Genomic DNA, 19,117 nt, shown 5'->3' with positions numbered 1-19,117 from the left:
AATGGAGGGTTTCCTCAACGGCAGGCAGTACAGCAGGAGTGGGAATGGGGAGGGAGGGCAGAGGGCGAGGCCTGGCACGGGGCAGTGTGACACCAGGACGGGGGCCATGGGGAGGCACAGAGGCTTGCCTGACGGGACTGGGAGGGGGGGAGAGGCACTTCCTGTGGCAGGCAGAGTCCCAGTTCCTGATCTCCCCGGTGGTCCAATCAATGGTGGGGGAATGAAGCCGGAGCCAAGGCAGACCGAGGAGGACCTCAGAGGTACAGTTGGGGAGAATGAAGAACTCAATCCTCTCAAGGTGGGGTCCAATAGACATGAGGAGGGGCTCTGTGCGGTAACGCACGGTGCAGTCCAATCTGGCTCCGTTGACCGCGGAAATGTAGAGCGGCTTGACGAGACGGGTCACCGGGATGCTGAATTTATTAACAAACGACTCCAAAATAAAATTTCCAGAGGCACCGGAGTCCAAGCAGGCCACGGCTGAGAGGGAGGAGTTGGCTGAAGAAGAAATCCGCACGGGTACCGTGAGACGTGGAGGAGCAGACTTGGAACCAAGAGACGCCACACCCACGTGAGCTGGGTGCGTGCGTGCGTTTCCCAGGCGTGGAGGACGGATAGGGCAATCCACCAAGAAATGCTCGGTACTGGCACAGTAAAGACAGAGATTTTCTTCCCTACGGCGATTCCTCTCTTCCTGGGTCAGGCGAGACTTATCCACTTGCATGGCCTCCTCGGCGGGAGGCCCAGGCGTAGATTGCAACGGATACTGTGGGAGAGGTGCCCAGAGATCTAAGTCTTTTTCCTGGCGGAGCTCTTGGTGTCGTTCAGAAAAACGCATGTCAATGCGGGTAGCTAGATGGATGAGTTCTTGCAGATTGGCAGGAATCTCTCGTGCGGCCAGCACATCCTTGATGCGACTGGATAGGCCTTTTTTAAAGGTCGCGCAGAGAGCCTCGTTATTCCATGATAACTCGGAAGCAAGAGTACGAAATTGGATGGCGTACTCGCCCACTGAAGAATTACCCTGGACCAGGTTCAACAGGGCAGTCTCGGCAGAAGAAGCTCGGGCTGGCTCCTCGAAGACACTCCGGAGTTCAGCGAAGAAGGCCTGGACTGTGGCTGTGGCAGGATCATTGCGGTCCCAGAGCGGTGTGGCCCAAGACAAGGCCTTTCCTGAAAGAAGGCTTACTACGAACGCCACCTTAGACCGTTCTGAAGGAAACAAGTCCGACAACATCTCCATATGCAGGGAACACTGAGACAAAAATCCACGGCAGAGTTTAGAGTCCCCATCAAATTTGTCCGGCAGGGACAAGCGGAGGTTAGGAGCGGCCACTCGCTGCGGAGGAGGTGCAGGAGCTGGCGGAGGAGATGGTTGCTGCTGTAGCAGAGGCAGAAGTTGCTGTAACATGGCGGTCAACTGCGACAGCTGCTGTCCTTGTTGGGCAATCTGCTGCGATTGCTGAGCGACCACCGTGGGAAGATCAGCGAGACTTGGCAGCGGCACCTCAGCGGGATCCATGACCGGATCTACTGTCACGATGCCGGCTGGCAGGTAGTGGATCCTCTGTGTCAGCGAGGGATTGGCGTGGACCGTGCTAGTGGACCGGTTCTAAGAGGCTACTGGTTTTCACCAGAGCCCGCCGCAAAGCGGGATGGTCTTGCTGCGGCAGTAGCAACCAGGTCGTATCCACTAGCAACGGCTCTACCTCGCTGACTGCTGAGAAGGCGTGGGACAGAAGGACTAGGCAGAGGCAAGGTCAGACGTAGCAGAAGGTCGGGGGCAGGCGGCAAGGTTCGTAGTCAGGATGGGTAGCAGAAGTTCAGGTACACAGGCTTTGGACACACTAAAGGAAACGCTTTCACTGGCACAATGGCAACAAGATCCGGCAAGGGAGTGCATGGGAGGAGATCAGATATAGCCAGGGAGCAGGTGGAAGCCAATTAAGCTAATTGGGCCAGGCACCAATCATTGGTGCACTAGCCCTTTAAGTCTCAGAGAGCTGGCGCGCGCGCGCCCTAGAGAGCGGAGCCGCGCGCGCCAGCACATGACAGCAGGGGACCGGGACGGGTAAGTGACCTGGGATGCGACTCGCGAGCGGGCGCGTCCCGCTGTGCGAATCGCATCCCCAACGGCCATGACAGTGCAGCGCTCCCGGTCAGCGGGACTGACCGGGGCGCTGCAGGGAGAAAGACGCCGTGAGCGCTCCGGGGAGGAGCGGGGACCCGGAGCGCTAGGCGTAACAGTGTCCCTTAATAGAACATAACTAAACACTGTGTCCTCTAAGCAACTATTGTCATGCACTTTGCTTCTTAAATATAATGATGCCCCATACTATATGCCCCCTGAAAATAACGTAATGTAACATATGGTAAATATGAAAATGACAGTACCACACACACTGTTGCTTCCTAATAATAAGGTGTGCTGTCTATAGTGGCTATTTGGTTCCACCTAGAAACTTAAGTGCCACCCATAATGCCTCCTAGAAATATTAGTCTCAACGCTAATAAGAATGCAGTCCACGCATGCATGTATATGAGATCCATTATACATCAGGTCATTTTCCATTATAAAAATGTAGGAAATTACATTAGGATATGTTCTGTGATGCAGTTCTTGTGCTGCCATTCCAGTAATATACAGTCATGGCTGTAAATGTTGGCACCCCTTAAATTTTTCTAGAAAACTAAGTATTTCTCACAGAAAAAGTTTGCAACCCACGGCACTGTAGCTAATCTCCCTGGGCGTGGACGGAAGAGAAAAATTGATGAGAGGTGTCAACGCAGGATAGTCCGGATGGTGGATAAGCAGCCCCAAACAAGTTCCAAAGATATTCAAGCTGTCCTGCAGTCTTAGGGAGCATTAGTGTCAGCGCGAACTATCCATCAACATTTAAATGAAATGAAATGCTATGGCAGGAGACACAGGAGGACCCCACTGCTGACACAGAGACATAACAAAGCGAGACTACATTTTGCCAAAATGAACTTCTGGGAAAAAGTCTTGTGGACAGATGAGACCAAGATAGAGCTTTTTGGTAAAGCGCATGATTCTACTGTTTACCGAAAAAGGAATGAGGCCTACAAAGAATAGAACACAGTACTTACAGTGAAATATGGTGGAGGTTCAATGATGTTTTGGGGTTGTTTTGCTGCCTCTGGCACTGGGAGCCTTGAATGTGTACAAGTCATCATGAAATCTGAGGATTACCAACAGATTTTGGGTCGCACTGTACAGCCCAGTGTCAGAAAGCTGGGTTTGCGTCCGAGATCTTGGGTCTTCCAGCAGGACAATGACCCCAAACATATGTCAAAAAGCACCCAGAAATGGATGGCAACAAAGCGCTGGAGAGTTCTGAAGTCACCAGCAATAAGTCCAGATCTAAATCCCATTGAACACCTGTGGAGAGATCTTAAAATTGCTGTTGGGAAAAGGCGCCCTTCCAATAAGAGAGACCTGGAGCAGTTTGCAAAGGAAGAGTGGTCCAACATTCCGGCTGAGAGGTGTAAGAAGCTTATTGATGGTTATAGGAAGCGACTGATTTCAGTTATTTTTTCAAAGGGTGCAACCAAATATTAAAAGGGTTATCCACCATAAGGTGATTTTAGTACGTACCTGCCAGACAGTAATGGACATGCTTAGGAAGGATCTGCGGTTGTCTTGGGGATAAATAGCTATGTTGTGAGATTACCATAACACTGTGGCTAGCTTTTTGTGAACTATTATTTCCTGTTTGACTTTTATCTTTTTGACTACAACTCCCACAATTCCATTTTCCTCCCTCCCACACATCAGCCACCCCATCCATTGAAACATAAATGAGCTGCAGACCTGTGGTTTTCAATGAGGGTGCCTACAGCTGTTGCATTACTTGCAGATTGATCCCTCCACCCATTGAAGCAGACAGGCTCCCTGTCATTAGCTGACTAATTAGTCAGGTCTCGGCCGCATTGCAAGCTGGGAAAAATCTGAGACAACAGTCATTTTGTATGCTGTTAAAAATAAATAGTGGGGTGAAAATCACAAAAAAATTGTGAGAAAACCATCACACACAAGTACAGACACTATATTATGAACTACACTAACTTTATAGCCTGTGTAGCATAGTCAAATAAAAAAAAATCCTGGAATACCCCTTTAAGTTTAGGGTGCTGTGGCAGTGTGGCAAGGAAAGGGTGTATTTCCTTGGCTCACCCTGCAGAAGCTCTCACCTGCTTCTTAAGTAATGAGGCAGGAAGGAAGGGAAGTGTATATGAGATGGAGACTCAGTCTAATCTAGGCTCTTCCTAGGAGACAGCATGTAGGGAAGAGACAGAGCCTGCTGAGGAGTACACAGCCCGAGCTATGAGGGGCTCAAAGAGACTGCCATGAATTGTGAGTAGAAGGTTGCAGGGGACATAAGTTTAACCGGCTGAGGGAAGCTCAGCGGTTGTTAGTCAGGACAAGCTGATCTGTTTAGTCAGTGACCAGACGGTCTAGGATTTTGTTTTGTTCCTGCTTTTTTTGTTTATTTCTTTCCCTGCAACCTGTCTAATAAAACTGGCAAGGTGCCAGATTTGCATTATAAAAAAAAAAAAAAAAAGCAGGAACAAAACAAAATCCTAGACCGTCTGGTCACTGACTAAACAGATCAGCTTGTCCTGACTAACAACCGCTGAGCTTCCCTCAGCCGGTTAAACTTATGTCCCCTGCAACCTTCTACTCACAATTCATGGCAGTCTCTTTGAGCCCCTCATAGCTCGGGCTGTGTACTCCTCAGCAGGCTCTGTCTCTTCCCTACAGCCCACATGCTGTCTCCTAGGAAGAGCCTAGATTAGACTGAGTCTCCATCTCATATACACTTCCCTTCCTTCCTGCCTCATTACTTAAGAAGCAGGTGAGAGCTTCTGCAGGGTGAGCCAAGGAAATACACCCTTTCCTTGCCACACTGCCACAGTGCCAATAATTTTGTCCAGCCCATTTTTGGAGTTTGGTGTGACATTATGTCCAATTTGCTTTTTTTTCTCCCTTTTTTGGTTTAGTTCCAATACACAGAAAGGGAATAAACATGTGTATAGCAAAACATGGGTTACTGCAATCCTTTTCTGTGAGAAATACTTCATTTTCTTGAAAAATTGAAAAATCTTGCCAACATTTATGGCCAGTGGTGTACCAAGGGTGGGGGTGGGGGGGGGCTCGCTCCGGGTGCCACTCACAAGCGGGATGCCATGAGGGGTGATACCCTGCCATACGTCCGACCGTCCGTTTCACTCACTGTTTCTGTGAGCTCGATCTGCAGTGCCACATGTCTGCATAATCACACCCCCTCCCCCATTACTGTGCATCAAGTCTTCATCACCCCCAACCCCCCATTACTGTGCATCATGTCTGCATCAACCCCACCCCCCTCAACCATCCCATTACTGTTCCTTCCTCATGTCTGCATCATCCCTGTTTTTATGGGCTACCTGTCCAAACTGAGGCCCTCCAAATGTTGCAAAACTACAACTCCCAGCATGCCAAGACAGCCATTTGCTGTCTGGGCAGGCTGGGATTTGTAGACATCAGGGTACAGTGTGTGGTAGTATTATATTTAGAGGATACAGAGTGAGTAGTATTATATTCATAGGGTACAGTGTGTGGTAGTATTATATTTGGAGGATACAGGGTGGAGTAGTATTCTATTCAGAGGGTACAGTGTGTGGTAGTATTATATTCATAGGGCACAGTGTGTGGTATTATTATATTCAGAGGGTACAGTGTGTGGTAGTATATTCGTAGGGTACAATGTGTGGTAGTATATTCATAGGGTACAGTGTGTGAAAGTATTATATTTAGAGTGTACAGTGTGTGGTATTATATCCAGAGGGTAAAATGTGTGGTAGTATTATATTCATAAGGCACAGTGTGTGGCATTTTATTCAGAGGGTACAGTATGTGGTATTATAGTCAGAAGGTACAGTGTGTGGTATTATTAAATTCAAAGGGTACAGTGTGTGGTATTATATTCAGAGGTTACAGTGTGTGTTATTATATTCAGAGGGTACAGTGTGTGGTATTATATTCAGAGGGTAAAATGTGTGGTATTATTATATTCAGAGGGTACAGTGTGTGGTATTATATTCAGAGGGTACAGTGTGTGGTATTATATTCAGAGGGTACAGTGTGTGGTATTATATTCAGAGGGTAAAATGTGTGGTATTATATTCAGAGGTTATAGTGTGTGGTAGTATTATGTTAAAAGGGATCCTTGTATGGTAGTGTTATATTCAGAGAGAGCGGTGTCTGGCAGACTTGTAATAATAATAATTGTTTTGACATAGATGATCAGAATGCGCTGAAGGAGGGGGGTGTAGTTAAGGGGAGGGAGGGACTATAATTGGGGGAGGGAGGGGGTGTAATTAGTGTGTGTAATTAAGGGGGTTGGTGGTGGTTTGGTGGTGCCAAACAAAGGGTCTGCCCCGGGTGCCAAATGCTCTAGGTACGCCCCTGTTTATGGCCATGACGGTATAATAAATTTAGCTCTGCTACAACTATATAAAATATTACAGTTAAATATTGCTGAAAAATGGTTATATTGTCATTCATTGACTGTGTCTTTCTTGCCATTTATCTTGTAAACATTCAGACCTGACTGTTCATTATCTGGCCCCTAGACTGAAGAAAACAAATACAAAAAAACATCTCTCGGAATCAGTGGATACAGATCTCGCCTTGTTGTTTGCTTCTTCTCTGACATCATTGCTATCATTTACATTGACATAAGTGGTGTGATAGGAGTGGTCCGCAGTTTGTTTCCCATAGCAACACGCAGCCCGTTCCCCTGCGATGAATCACCCCTCTGCTATCTGACTGCTTGACACTTTGTTCTTTATGAGATGCTAAGCAGCAGAGAAATACGAGGCATGTTCACTGCAAGGCGGCGGGTTTACTGACTATTTATGTTTATTCCATGTGGGTTATTGCTGCTGTGGATAAATCACTGCTGTAATGACTGAATCGGGGCTGGAGAGCTATAAATGCTAAGCAGAAGGCAACCTATTTAAAGGGGTATTCCAGGGAAAAAATTTTTTTTTATATCAACTGGCTCCAGAAAGTTAAAAAAGATTTGTAAATGACGTCTATTAATTTTTTTTAATCCTTCTAATAATTATCAGCTGCTGAATTTGAGTTGTTCTTTTCTGTCTTTTCTGTCAACAGTGCTCTCTGCTGACATCTCTGCTTGTCTCGGGAACTGCACAGAGTAGAAGAGGTTTGCTATGGGGATTTGCTTCTACTCTGGACTGTTCCCGAGACAGGTGTCATCAGAGAGCACTTAGACAGAAAAGAACAACTCAACTTCAGCAGCTCGTAAGTACTGGAAGGATTAAGATTTTTTTAAAGAAGTAATTTACAAATCTGTGTAACTTTCTGGAGCCTGTTGATATATATATATATTTTTTTCTTCTGGATAACCCCTTTAAAGTGAACTCTCTATATTGGTTGTGTTTGGAAGGTTGGTAAGGAGAATAGGATGACCACCACTCCACAAGCCTTATTTTTTTTTCCGATAAGGAATAGCAATGCAGCAAGGGTGGGTTATCTTGTGATGCTGTATGAGTTGGTCATCAGTGCTTGACGCTGCACATTATTTCACTGCTTAGGGCTGAGAATAAAAGCTGCAACCACTTTCCAGTATTTTGGAATGTGTGGAGAACTGTGTTTGGTTTATCTGGATCCTAGAAGAAGATCTCCTTCCATACATGCAGGATAAGATGGCAGCCCTTTTGCCAGTGTTTCCCAACCAGGGTGCCTCCAGCTGTTGCAAAACTACAACTCCCAGCATGCCCGGACAGCCGAAGGCTGTCCGGGCATGCTGGGAGTTGTAGTTTTGCAACAGCTGGAGGCACCCTGGATGGGAAACACTGCTTTATGCACTCACATACTTATGTATGGTTTTATTCATTTCAATGGAGGAAGCAGTAGGACAGAAAGCAGCTATACCAATATGGAAAGACAAACAATTTACAGAGACTTTACAGAGAAAGTTCACTGGGTAAGTTCGGACATGGCAGAATTTGATGCTGCAGATTTTACTGTATATCCACAACAGAATTTGCATGTTACTCCTTTTGCAAAGTGTGAAATACATGGCAAGTCTCCAACTTATAGGAAAGTTCCATAACCTGTGGCTTTCTAGCTCTTGCAAAACTATGCTGGCCAGTGAAGTCAGGCTGGGAGTTATAGTTCGGGAATGCTGGATGTTGGGCATGCTGGGAATCATAGTTTTGTACTGTATACGGCATGAAGTGGATTTGAAAATCTGCAGACTTAAAGGGGTACTCCCGTGGAAAACTTTTTTTTTAAATCGACTGATGCCAGAAAGTTAAACAGATTTGTAAATCACTTCTATTAAAAAATCTTAATCCTTCCAGTACTTTTTAGGGGCTGTATACTAAAGAGAAATCCAAAAAAGAAATGCATTTCCTCTAATGTCATGACCACAGTGCTCTCTGCTGACCTCTTCTGTCCATTTTAGGAACTGTCCAGAGCAGGAGAAAATCCCCATAGCAAACATATCCTGCTCTGGACAGTTCCTAAAATGGACAGCAGAGGTCAGCAGAGAGCACTGTGGTCATGACATCAGAGGAAATGCGTTTCTTTTTTGGATTTCTCTTTAGTATACATCCCCTAAAATGTACTGGAAGGATTAAGATTTGTAATAGAAGTGATTTACTATTTTACTACTTTCTGGCACCAGTTGATTTAAAACGAAAAGTTTTCCACAGGAGTACCCCTTCAATACATTTTTTTTTCTTCCCAGAGACCATGCTGCGCCTATCTAAAGCCTGCGATTGGTATTGCAGCTTCTGACCAAAGTGTGCTCACTGGTCATATATATTTAAATTAACAATATATATTAAGTTATTACTATTGTAAAAATATTAGAATAATAGCTGAGTACTCGGCGTTGCCCGGTCTTCCTACCTAAACCTTGTGGGAGAGAAAAAGCAACACTGATGCTCTCGGCCTCATATGCTGTCCTCATTGTCCGTTCTCAAATCCCTTTCTTCTATCCCGTTCTCATATCCCATCTTCATATCCCAACCTTATATCCAATCTTTATATCCCAACCTCAAATCCAAATCTCATATCTTCTATCCTCATATCCCGTTCTTGTATCCTTATTTCATCTTTATATCTCGACCTCATATCCTGGCCTCATATCCTGTCTTCCTGTCCTCATATCACAACCTCCTGTCACATCCTCACATAGAGGTATAACATGTTCTGTACACTTTACCTATATTACTGAAGTGTATGCACTGACTGGTGTCTGGTAGCGCCCCCTACAGTACAGAAAGGTATTACATGTTCTGTACTCTTTACAGGGTTACCTGCTCCTTCGGACACCAGCTAAGGGCAACTCCATGTTACTTTTTTAGAACATGGCGTGTACTGTACAGGACCCTGAAGAAGCTCCTGTCCTCTACATAGACCAGTGTTTCCCAAGCAGGGTGACCCCAGCTGTTGCAAAACTACAACTCCCAGCATGCCCGGACAGCCTTTGGCTGTCCGGGCATGCTGGGAGTTGTAGTTTTGAAACAGCTGGAGGCTCCCTGCTTGGGAAACACTGACATAGACAGTGATTTACAGCTCCCAGCAGATCTTTCTTACTTTTATATGTAAGGATTTGCTTTATCTATATTAGTTATCTACTTATTTTTCATTAATTCTCACTTTTTCCTATTTTTGGATGACATTTTGGTGCCTTTAGAACCAATAACCAGGTTTCCATAGAGTTCTGGTCTCAACATACAATGGTCTCAACATACAATGGTCGTCCCAGAACCAATTAATATTGTAACTTGAGGGATCACTGTATTCTGGAGCACGTTACCCTGAAAGAAGCCAAAGGGATATTCTTTTGGCTTCTGCCATGTGGATGCAGGCCTATGGCTATGTTTGGCGCACACACAGGGATCTTTCCAGCACATACATTGACATGATGTGAATATCGATAATTAGGGGTGTTTCCTCTTATTGTAGAACCTTATCCATAGGACTTACAGAGCTCTGGTGCCACCATACAATGCCCCATCAGGTAACATAGGTGCTGAACTATTCTCCTCTTGTAAGGCTAGGTTCAGACCACGGAATTTCCAGGCAGAAAATTTCCGCCCGGAGATTCTGAGTGCGGCCATCGCTGACTGAATCAGTCGGCGCTAGGACCGCGCGAACACTGCAGTCTCCAATAGACCGCAATGTGTTCCGCACGGATTTCCGCCTGAAGAAAGAGCAACCCCATTCTCCAGGCGGAAATTTCCAAATTCCGAAGTGTTAATTTGTGAATGGAAAATCATTCACTACACTATACATTTTAGAAAGCGGAATTTCCGCCTGCAATTTCAAAGCAAAATTGCAGGCGGAAATTCCGTAGTGTGAACCTAGCCTAAAAGAGTATTATCTGCTGGACATACAGTATCAGATTTCCTCTACTGGTGCTTCTCAGGTTAACTAAATCCTTGAATTTTTGTAATTAACAATATATTTAATATCTTCAGGAACAGCAGTGTGGAAGACGAGATTGGAAACCCATACTGGAGTGTGCGAGCAATGGTGGAGCAATATGAGGGTCATCAAGGGAGTCACTCTCCATCAGAGTCATCCAGGTAAGATCCTAGTGTCCTTTTTACAGTTTGAAGGGGTACTCCGGTGCTTAGACATCTTATCCCCTATCCAAAGTCCCTGGAGCGTGTTCTCTCCGGGTCTGATTACGGGCGACTACAGGGCGGGCGGCGTGTGACGTCACGCCCCCGCCCCCGTGTGATGTCACGCTCCGCCCCTCAATGCAAGCCTACGGAAGGGGGCGTGACATCACACCGCCCTGTAGTCGCCGGTAATCAGACCGGGACTGATTACAAACGGGGTACCGCGTGCAAGATCACGGGGGTCCCCAGCGGCGGGACTCCTGCAGTCAGGCATCTTATCCCCTATCCTTTGGATAGGGGATAAGATGTCTAAGCAACGGAGTACCCCTTAAAGGCTGGGATTCCACTGACTTTTTTGGACAAAATTCCCCAAAACAGCATATTTGCATGACCTTTTTTTGGGGGGGGAGGGGGGGGGTGAGGGGGGAGGCTTTTTTTATTTTGCTGTTCTTTCACACTTCTGTGGCATTTGTAGACTCAGGGCTAATTTTCAAAAATCACAATATGTTAAGGGTACAGTATTTTTTATGGAAACACAAAATAAATACAATGTGGATTTCAAATTGATGCCCTCCAATTCTTCTATTACAATTCTTCTATTACAATTCTTCTATTGAAATGATGATTCATGTAAATGAATCATATGACTTGTAATGTAAAAAAAAAACTACTGTATACCTAAACCTTTAAAAAAATAAATACAGTGGTCCCTCAAGTTACAATACTAATCGGTTCCAGGACGACCATTGTATGTTGAAACCATTGTATGCTGAGACCATAACTCTATGGAATCCTGGTACTTGGTTCTGAAGCCTCCAAAATGTCATCCAAAAATAGGAAAAAGTGAGGATTAAAGAAAAATAAGTAGATAACTAATATAGATAAAGCAAATCCTTACATATAAAGGTAAGAAAGATCTGCTGGGAGCTGTAAATCACTGTCTATTTCAGTGTTTTCCAACCAGAGTGCCTACAGTTGTTGCAAAACTACAACTCCCAGCATGCCCGGACAGCCTTCGGCTGTCCGGGCATGCTGGGAGTTGTAGTTTTGCAACAGCTGGAGGCACCCTTGTTGGGAAACACTGGTCTATGTAGAGGACAGGAGCTTCTTCAGGGTCCTGTACAGTACACGCAATGTACTAAAAATGTAAAATGGAGTGTACAGGTAAATAGTACAGAACATGTAGTACCTCCCTGTACTGTAGGGGGCGCTACCAGACAGCCATTCAGTCCAGGCTTTTCAGTAATACAGGGGTTTTACTAGTGAAATGCCCATTCTGATTGGTCGGTTCTTTCAGCCATTGACACATTTCACAGATCTGGACTGTCCGTACATTGTGGGGGAGATTTATCAAAACCTGTGTAGAGGAAGAGTGGTGCAGTTGCCCATGGCAACCAATCAGAATGCTTCTTTCCTTTTTCCCAGGTCTCTTTAAAAATGAAAGGAGCAATCTGACTGGTTGCTATAGGCAACAGCACCACTCTTCCTCTACACAGGTTTTGATAAATCTCCTCTTGTATGTTGAGTCTGGTTTCAACTTACAATGGTCCAGAAAAGATGACTGTATGCTGAAACTATTGTATGTTGAGGCCATTGTAAGTTGAGGGATCACTGTAAATAAAATAACTCAAAAATGGCATCTTGGGAGTGAAAGGTAGGGAAGGGGCAGTTTTCTTTGTGGTGTTTTTTTCTGACCACAAGAAAGAGAGCTCGAGTTATTTTAGAAAACAAAGTGGCCCTAATTAAAGGGATGTCCCACTGACTCTTATAGGATATTGTAGTGTAGATTTGTAAGGTAAACTGCTATGTAGATGGTTCGAAATACTTTCCATGAATTCCTGTTCCTTTGTCCCACTACTGCCTATAGCACATAACATAGTTGAAGCTGTTGCTGAGGGACAGATTACCTTCCCCCACCCTCTATATGCCCATACTGCATTCTTTGTGGCGTGTGTATGCAGTATCATGTGCCAGTTTTCTTTATACTTGTGTTCTTATGCCAAATGCCCACACACAGAGATCTCATGATCACACACATGCACAGCGAGCTGACAAAGCTTTTCTGTCCCATAGGAGCCACCCCTAAATTTCTACATTTCACCACCCCATTGATTTGAACACAATGTCATATCATATCATGGTTTTAAAGATTAAAAAATAATAATGTATTAATGGGATTCTACCTTTTTTTAATGGTGGCAATGGTGCGATGGAAACACGTTGGTGTTGTTCCACATTTGGTGTTATGGCTTGTCTTCCATGTATGTTGTTTGCAGTATTCTGGAATAAAAAGCTTGAATACCTCCGGCCTAGCTGGAATGTAATCTCTTTCTGTCTGGGGAGACCTTGAAGAAAGTGTTAAACAACCCCACAGCAAAGGATTTAGGCATTATACGTTGGCAGTCAAAATCACTGGACTGTCTGTTCAATGCACAAATGTTCTGGGTCCTCCAGAGAGAGAGAATTGATGAAGGTGCCTGATGCCCCTATAGGGTATTTCTAAACCAGAAAAAAATACCTTTCACCATCTTGTAGGAAAGCCTTTTTTTGTAGCTCAAATACAGAACTGTAGAAACGCTGGGGGAGATTTATTAAAACCTGTGCAGAGGAAAAATTTACCATTTACCAATAGCAACCAATCAGATCGCTACTTTCTTTCTTTTTTTTTTTTTACATAAAATTTTATTAGTCATTGCATATCCTTACAGAATATTACAACAATAAACATATCAACCACACTTTTGGTCATACATAAGACGTTAAAGGGGTACTCCGCCCCTAGCATCTTATCCCCTATCCAAAGGATAGGGGATAAGATGTCAGATTGCCGGGGTCCCGCTGCTGGGGACCCCTGGGATCTCCGCTGCAGCACCCCGCTATCATTACTGCACAGAGCAAACTCGCTCTGTGCGTAATGACCGGCGATACAGGGGCCAGAGCATTGTGACATCATGGCTCCGCCCCCTCGTGACATCACGGCCTGCCCCCTTAATGCAAGTCTATGTGATGGCCACCAAGCCCCCTCCCATAGACATTACGAGGGGGCGGAGCCGTGACATCACGATGCTCCGGCCCCTGTATTGCTCGTCATTACGCACAGAGCGAGTTTTCTCTGTGCAGTAATGATAGCGGAGTGCTGCAGCGGAGATCCTGGGGGTCCCCAGCGGCGGGACCCTGGCGATCTGACATCTTATCCCCTATCCTGTGGATAGGGGATAAGATGCTAGGGGCGGAGTACCCCTTTAAATATTTGGATATACGTTCTGACAACAAGAAAAATATATATTATTACAGGCTTCCAAAGAATTGTCTTGATGGCCTGAGGGCTTCAAAAGCCCCGAAAAAAAATTATAAAAAGTAGCTTTGGAAATATGATCAATCCCAAAGCATATGTGTAATATCTGCGGGATCTTGCAGACACCGCAGAGCTTTTTGCATCTTTTCCATATCCAATTTTAAAAAGAAGTGCAGGGGATCTATAAAGAATATATAATTGTGTTAATCTGGCCCCTTTCCCTAGTGCTTGGCTTAAGACATTATTGATGACGGATTTCCACTGTTCTCCCTTAACGTCTACTTCCGTTTGCCATTTAAAGAATGCCGGTACCAATTGTGTCATCCAGCCCTTTATAGCTAATAGATGATATATAACTGTTTCCTCTCTTTTACCATTAAATCCAGAACTGAATCACTAGTTATAGTTCGAGAAAAAAAGCTTTTGCCGGGCAGCAATCACATGCCTTAGCTGGAAGTATTGAAAAAACGCTTCAGGGGGTAACTGGAAATCCTCCTGAAAATCACTAAAAGAACGGAGATTGCCAGATTTGAAAATGTCTTTTAGCCAGACCACCCCCGCCCTGCTCCAGTTATCAAAACCTTCCAATTTGTTTAGTTCTGAGAGCGATTGATTATCCCATAACGGGGTACATTCATACATCCCCCCCCCCCAATTTGTTTTACTTTGTTCCAAAGTTTATGTATTAAATTGAAAGTTGGGAGGGAAAGGTGTTTTTTCCTCTTAAATTCATTTTTCTCTAGAGCCATTAATAAGTTATTAACAAAAAGTGCCCTTGATACAAAAGCCATATTAGAATTGGAAAGATCTAAGTTATCCCAATCCCTGTGATGCTGGCATAATACAACCATGGGTTGGACAAAGCCAACCTTCCATCCTGTTTCTGACGCTGTAAATATTCTAGTTTTAATTTGGGTTTTTGCCCATTCCAGATCAAATCTCGGAATTTGGTTTTGATTTTCTGAAAAAAGCCAAATGGTAACCAGATTGGAAAATTATGTAAGAAGTATACCAGCTGTGGCATCACGATCATTTCAGTAAGGTTTATTCTTCCCACTGGAAATAGACTTAATTTTTGCCATGCAATACTTTTGTTCTTAATACGACTAAGCAAAGGTATTATATTTAGCTTTTCATAATCACAAATAGAAGATGTTATTTCTATACCTAGATACTCGATTTGGGTGACGCATTCCATATTTAATTTCTCATTTACCTGCACATGAGAAACTAGTATATCCAAAGGCAATAGGTACGATTTGTCCCAGTTTATGACAATTCCTGAAAATTTGCCAAAACGAGAAATCACCTCTATAACCGCCTTAACAGATGACCCCATATCATTCAGAAACTAAATAGAGCATCGTCTGCATATAGCGAGATCTTATTTGAATAATCTCCATACTGGAACCCTTTTATCTCAGGGGCAGCACAAATAAATTCCACCACAGGCTCCATTACAATCGCGAATAACAACGGAGACAGTGGACAGCCCTGTCTTGTTCCGTGATACAATCGAAAACTCTGATAAACTTGCCCCTTTACCCTAATATGTGCTATTGGGTCTTTATATAGCATCCAAATCCAAGAGATAAACCTTGGACCAAAACCCATTGCCAGAGTTGCCCAGAGACAGGGCCATTCTACTGAATCAAATGCTTTTTGTGCGTCTATAGCAAATATGGGGGAGTCGGGAGGAACCTGTAAACTTAGAAAAAGACGTCTAATGTTTGTTGATGTTGACCTGGTTGGAATAAAACCTGTGTGATCCGGGTGGATCAAATTGGCAATAACTTTATTTAACCGTGAAGCTAAGACCTTAGCCAGATCGCTTCTTTCAATTTTAAAGAGGCCTCTGAAAAATGAAAGAAGCAATCTGATTGGTTGCTATTGTCAACTGTTAAACTTTTCCTCTGCACAGGTTTTGATAAATCTTCCCCTGCTGTTCTTAAAGGAGAACTCCAGCCATAATTAACTTATCCAAAGGATAGGGGAAAAGTAGCTGATCCCGTGGGGGGTTTGACCACTGGGGCCCCCATGATCTCCGGAACGGGACCCCTACTCTCTCAGTGGGAGTGCCTATCCTGTTGGTAGGGGATACGTTAATTTTGGCTTGAGTTCTCCTTTAAGTAGTAACTTTTATTTAGTACTGTGATTATTTGGCCATGTTAACAACTACTAACTAGCCTACGTTTAGGGGGATGTAATGGTATGCTGACATATACTTTGGCATACCAGTACTGTGTTTATTAAGTTCAATGGACTAAAAAGTAGTCTACCAGTGTCTGTGTACGCATGGAAATGGACCAAACATGTCAACATACAGGAGGAAATTCATCAAAACTTGTACACACCAAGCAACCAATCAGATTGCTTCTTTTATTTTTCAGAGGCCTTTTCAAAAATAAAAGATGCAATCTGATTGGTTGCTGTGAGCAGCTGTGCGAATTTTCCTCTGCACAAGTTTTGATGAATCTCCCCCATACCCCAAACATAGGTTAACATAGGTAAATTAGTAGGTGTAATTGTAGCCTTAATGTTTTTTGTAAGATTACAGGTTTCCTGTAGGCATATGTTATGGTTCCTACAATTGCCCATACACAGCCAGACATATGGGTCTTAAGTGTAAACAGTTGCAGATATTCTTATTGTGCTATGATTAAATATGTGCTAGGGCACAGCGTGATGAGATCCCTTCGAGGACTGTACTTTGTCTGCTGAGCCGCCTGGAACTGATAATTATCTAAATTATGGCCGGGTATAGTTTTGCAATTTAATTAGGATTTAATTGGTGTCTGTCAGGCTGACTGCTTCCAATTAATCAGATTGGATATATCATAAGGCTACACAACTGTAACGTCACACTTAGAACGGATTATGGATTAGACACACCACGCTGATCACCAACTCACTGGAGTGAGTACGTAATGCAGTTCAGACCTTACTGCACTCTATACTGATATCTGTAGAAATAAAACACTCATAGGCCACATTACTGTTTGTAATAACCAGGGTCTGGGTGATTTAGTAAGCTGAAGGGGGACCTCTGTATAGGACTTTAGTCTATTTGTCAGTGAAGAGAGTAGCTACGAGTATCTCTGCTGTAAAAAATTTTGCTTGTACATACTTTACAGTTTATTAGTTTGAACAGAAACTGTGTAATGCTTCTTTTCACCTGTGGAGGAGCTGTAGGAAAATTCAACATTTCCTGCTTTGTTCTCCCACAGATAACAGTTGATAGAAGTCAAGGCAAACAACACTTTTTTTTAATCAATTGATCATTTAAAAACCTTTGATCCCATAAGAACCTCATAGTAACCTTGTATTGATTATTTAAGGGGATTTACTTAATGTACAGCTTTGAACGTAATGGGAATAGATTTTGGAAAATGACCTATTGTTTAAATAAAAATTTTTGTTGATTTATTTTCTATATTTTTGTGACTTTTCTTTATTTATGATGTGACTATTTGTTTAAAAGCTTACACTGGTCTCTACGCCTTACAATAAGCTGACACTGTTATGTAGAGATCATTTCTCTGCTGTCTTTTCATTAGACAGAATTTAGACAGAATAACAGTAAAATGTATATACAGTGGGGATCAAAAGTTTGGGCACCCCAGGTAAAAATGTGTATTAATGTGCATAAAGAAGCCAAGGAAAGATGGAAAAATCTCCAAAAGGCATCAAATTACAGATTAGACATTCTTTTTTTTTTTTGTATAACTGTTTATTTAGACATTCTTATAATATGTCAACAAAAGTTAGATTTTATTTCCATCATTTACACTTTCAAAATAACAGAAAACAAAAAAGTGGCTTCTGCAAAAGTTTGGGCACTCTGCAGAATTTATAGCATGCACTGCCCCCTTTGAAAAGCTGAGACCTGCCAATGTCATGGATTGTTCACAATCATCATCTGGGAAGACCAGGTGATGTCAGTCTCAAAGGTTTTAAATGCCCAGACTCATCTGACCTTGCCCCAACAATCAGCACCATGAGTTCTTCTAAGCAGTTGTCTAGAAATCTGAAACTGAAAATAGTTCACTCTGAAAATAGACACTCAGAAAGCTGGAGAAGGCTATAAGAAGATAGCAAAATGTTTTCAGAAGTCAATATCCTCTGTTCGTAATGTAATTAAGAAATGGCAGTCATCAGGAACAGTGGAAGTTAAAGCAAGATCTGGAAGACCAAGAAAATATCAGACAGAACAGCTCGCAGGGTTGTGAGAAAAACAATTCAAAACCTGCATTTGACTGCACAATCCCTCCAAAAAGATCTGGCAGACACTGGAGTTGTGGTACACTATTCCACTATAAAGAGATACTTGTACAAATATGGTCTTCATGAAATCACCAACATCAGAAGAAAACCTCTTCTACGTCCTCACTACAAAAATCAGCGTTTGAACTTTGCAAATGACCATATAGACAAGCCTGATGCATTTTGGAAACAAGTTCTGTGGACCGATGAGGTTCAAATTGAACTTTTTGTCCGGAATGAGCAAAGGTACGTTTGGAGAAGAAGGAGAACAGAATTTAATGAAAAGAACCTCTGTCCAACTGATAAGCATGGGGGGGTGGATCAATCATGCTTTGGGGTTGTATTGCAGCCAGTGGCACAGGGAACATCTCACGAGTAGAAGGAAAAATGGATTCAATAACATTTCAGCTTATTTTGGATGCTAACTTGATGCCATCTGTGAATAAGTTAAAGAGAGGATGGCTTCTGCAAATGGATAATGAGCCTAAACACACCTCGAAATCCACGGGGATTACATCAAGAGGCGTAAACTGAAGGTTTTGCCATGGCCTTCACAATCTCCTGACCTCTAAATAATTGAAAATCTATGGATAGACCTTAAAAGAGCAGCCCAGAAATCTCAAAGAACTGGAAGACTTCTGTAAGGAAGAATGGGCAAAGATACCTCAAACAAGAATTAAAAGACAAAGCGTTTACAAACTGTGATACTTGCCAAAGGGGGCAGTACAAGATATTAACTCTGCAGGGTGCCCAAACTTTTGCAGATGCCATTTTTTTGTTTTCTGGTATTTTGGAAGTGTAAATGATGGAAATAAAATCTAACTTTTGTTGACATATTATAAGAATGTCTAATCTGTAATTTGATGCCTTTTGGAGATTTTTCCA

General features: G+C 43.4%; 1 protein-coding gene across 4 annotated transcripts in view; it reads left to right on the top strand.

Annotated features, from left to right (window-relative positions):
* Nucleotides 1-19,117, top strand: part of DIXDC1 (DIX domain containing 1) — a 183,278-nt gene that overhangs the window by 89,418 nt on the left and 74,743 nt on the right. For all 4 annotated transcript variants that reach the window (XM_056544841.1, XM_056544839.1, XM_056544843.1 and 1 more), the window contains one exon: nt 10,528-10,635. In XM_056544841.1, the coding sequence (XP_056400816.1) occupies nt 10,528-10,635 (108 nt within the window). The remainder of the gene's footprint in view (nt 1-10,527; nt 10,636-19,117) is intronic.

Source organism: Hyla sarda, chromosome 10 (genome assembly GCF_029499605.1).
Source record: "Hyla sarda isolate aHylSar1 chromosome 10, aHylSar1.hap1, whole genome shotgun sequence".
NCBI classification, from domain to species: domain Eukaryota; kingdom Metazoa; phylum Chordata; class Amphibia; order Anura; family Hylidae; genus Hyla; species Hyla sarda.
Note: the sequence above shows the minus strand (reverse complement) of the source record. Positions and strands in the feature narration are given on the sequence as shown.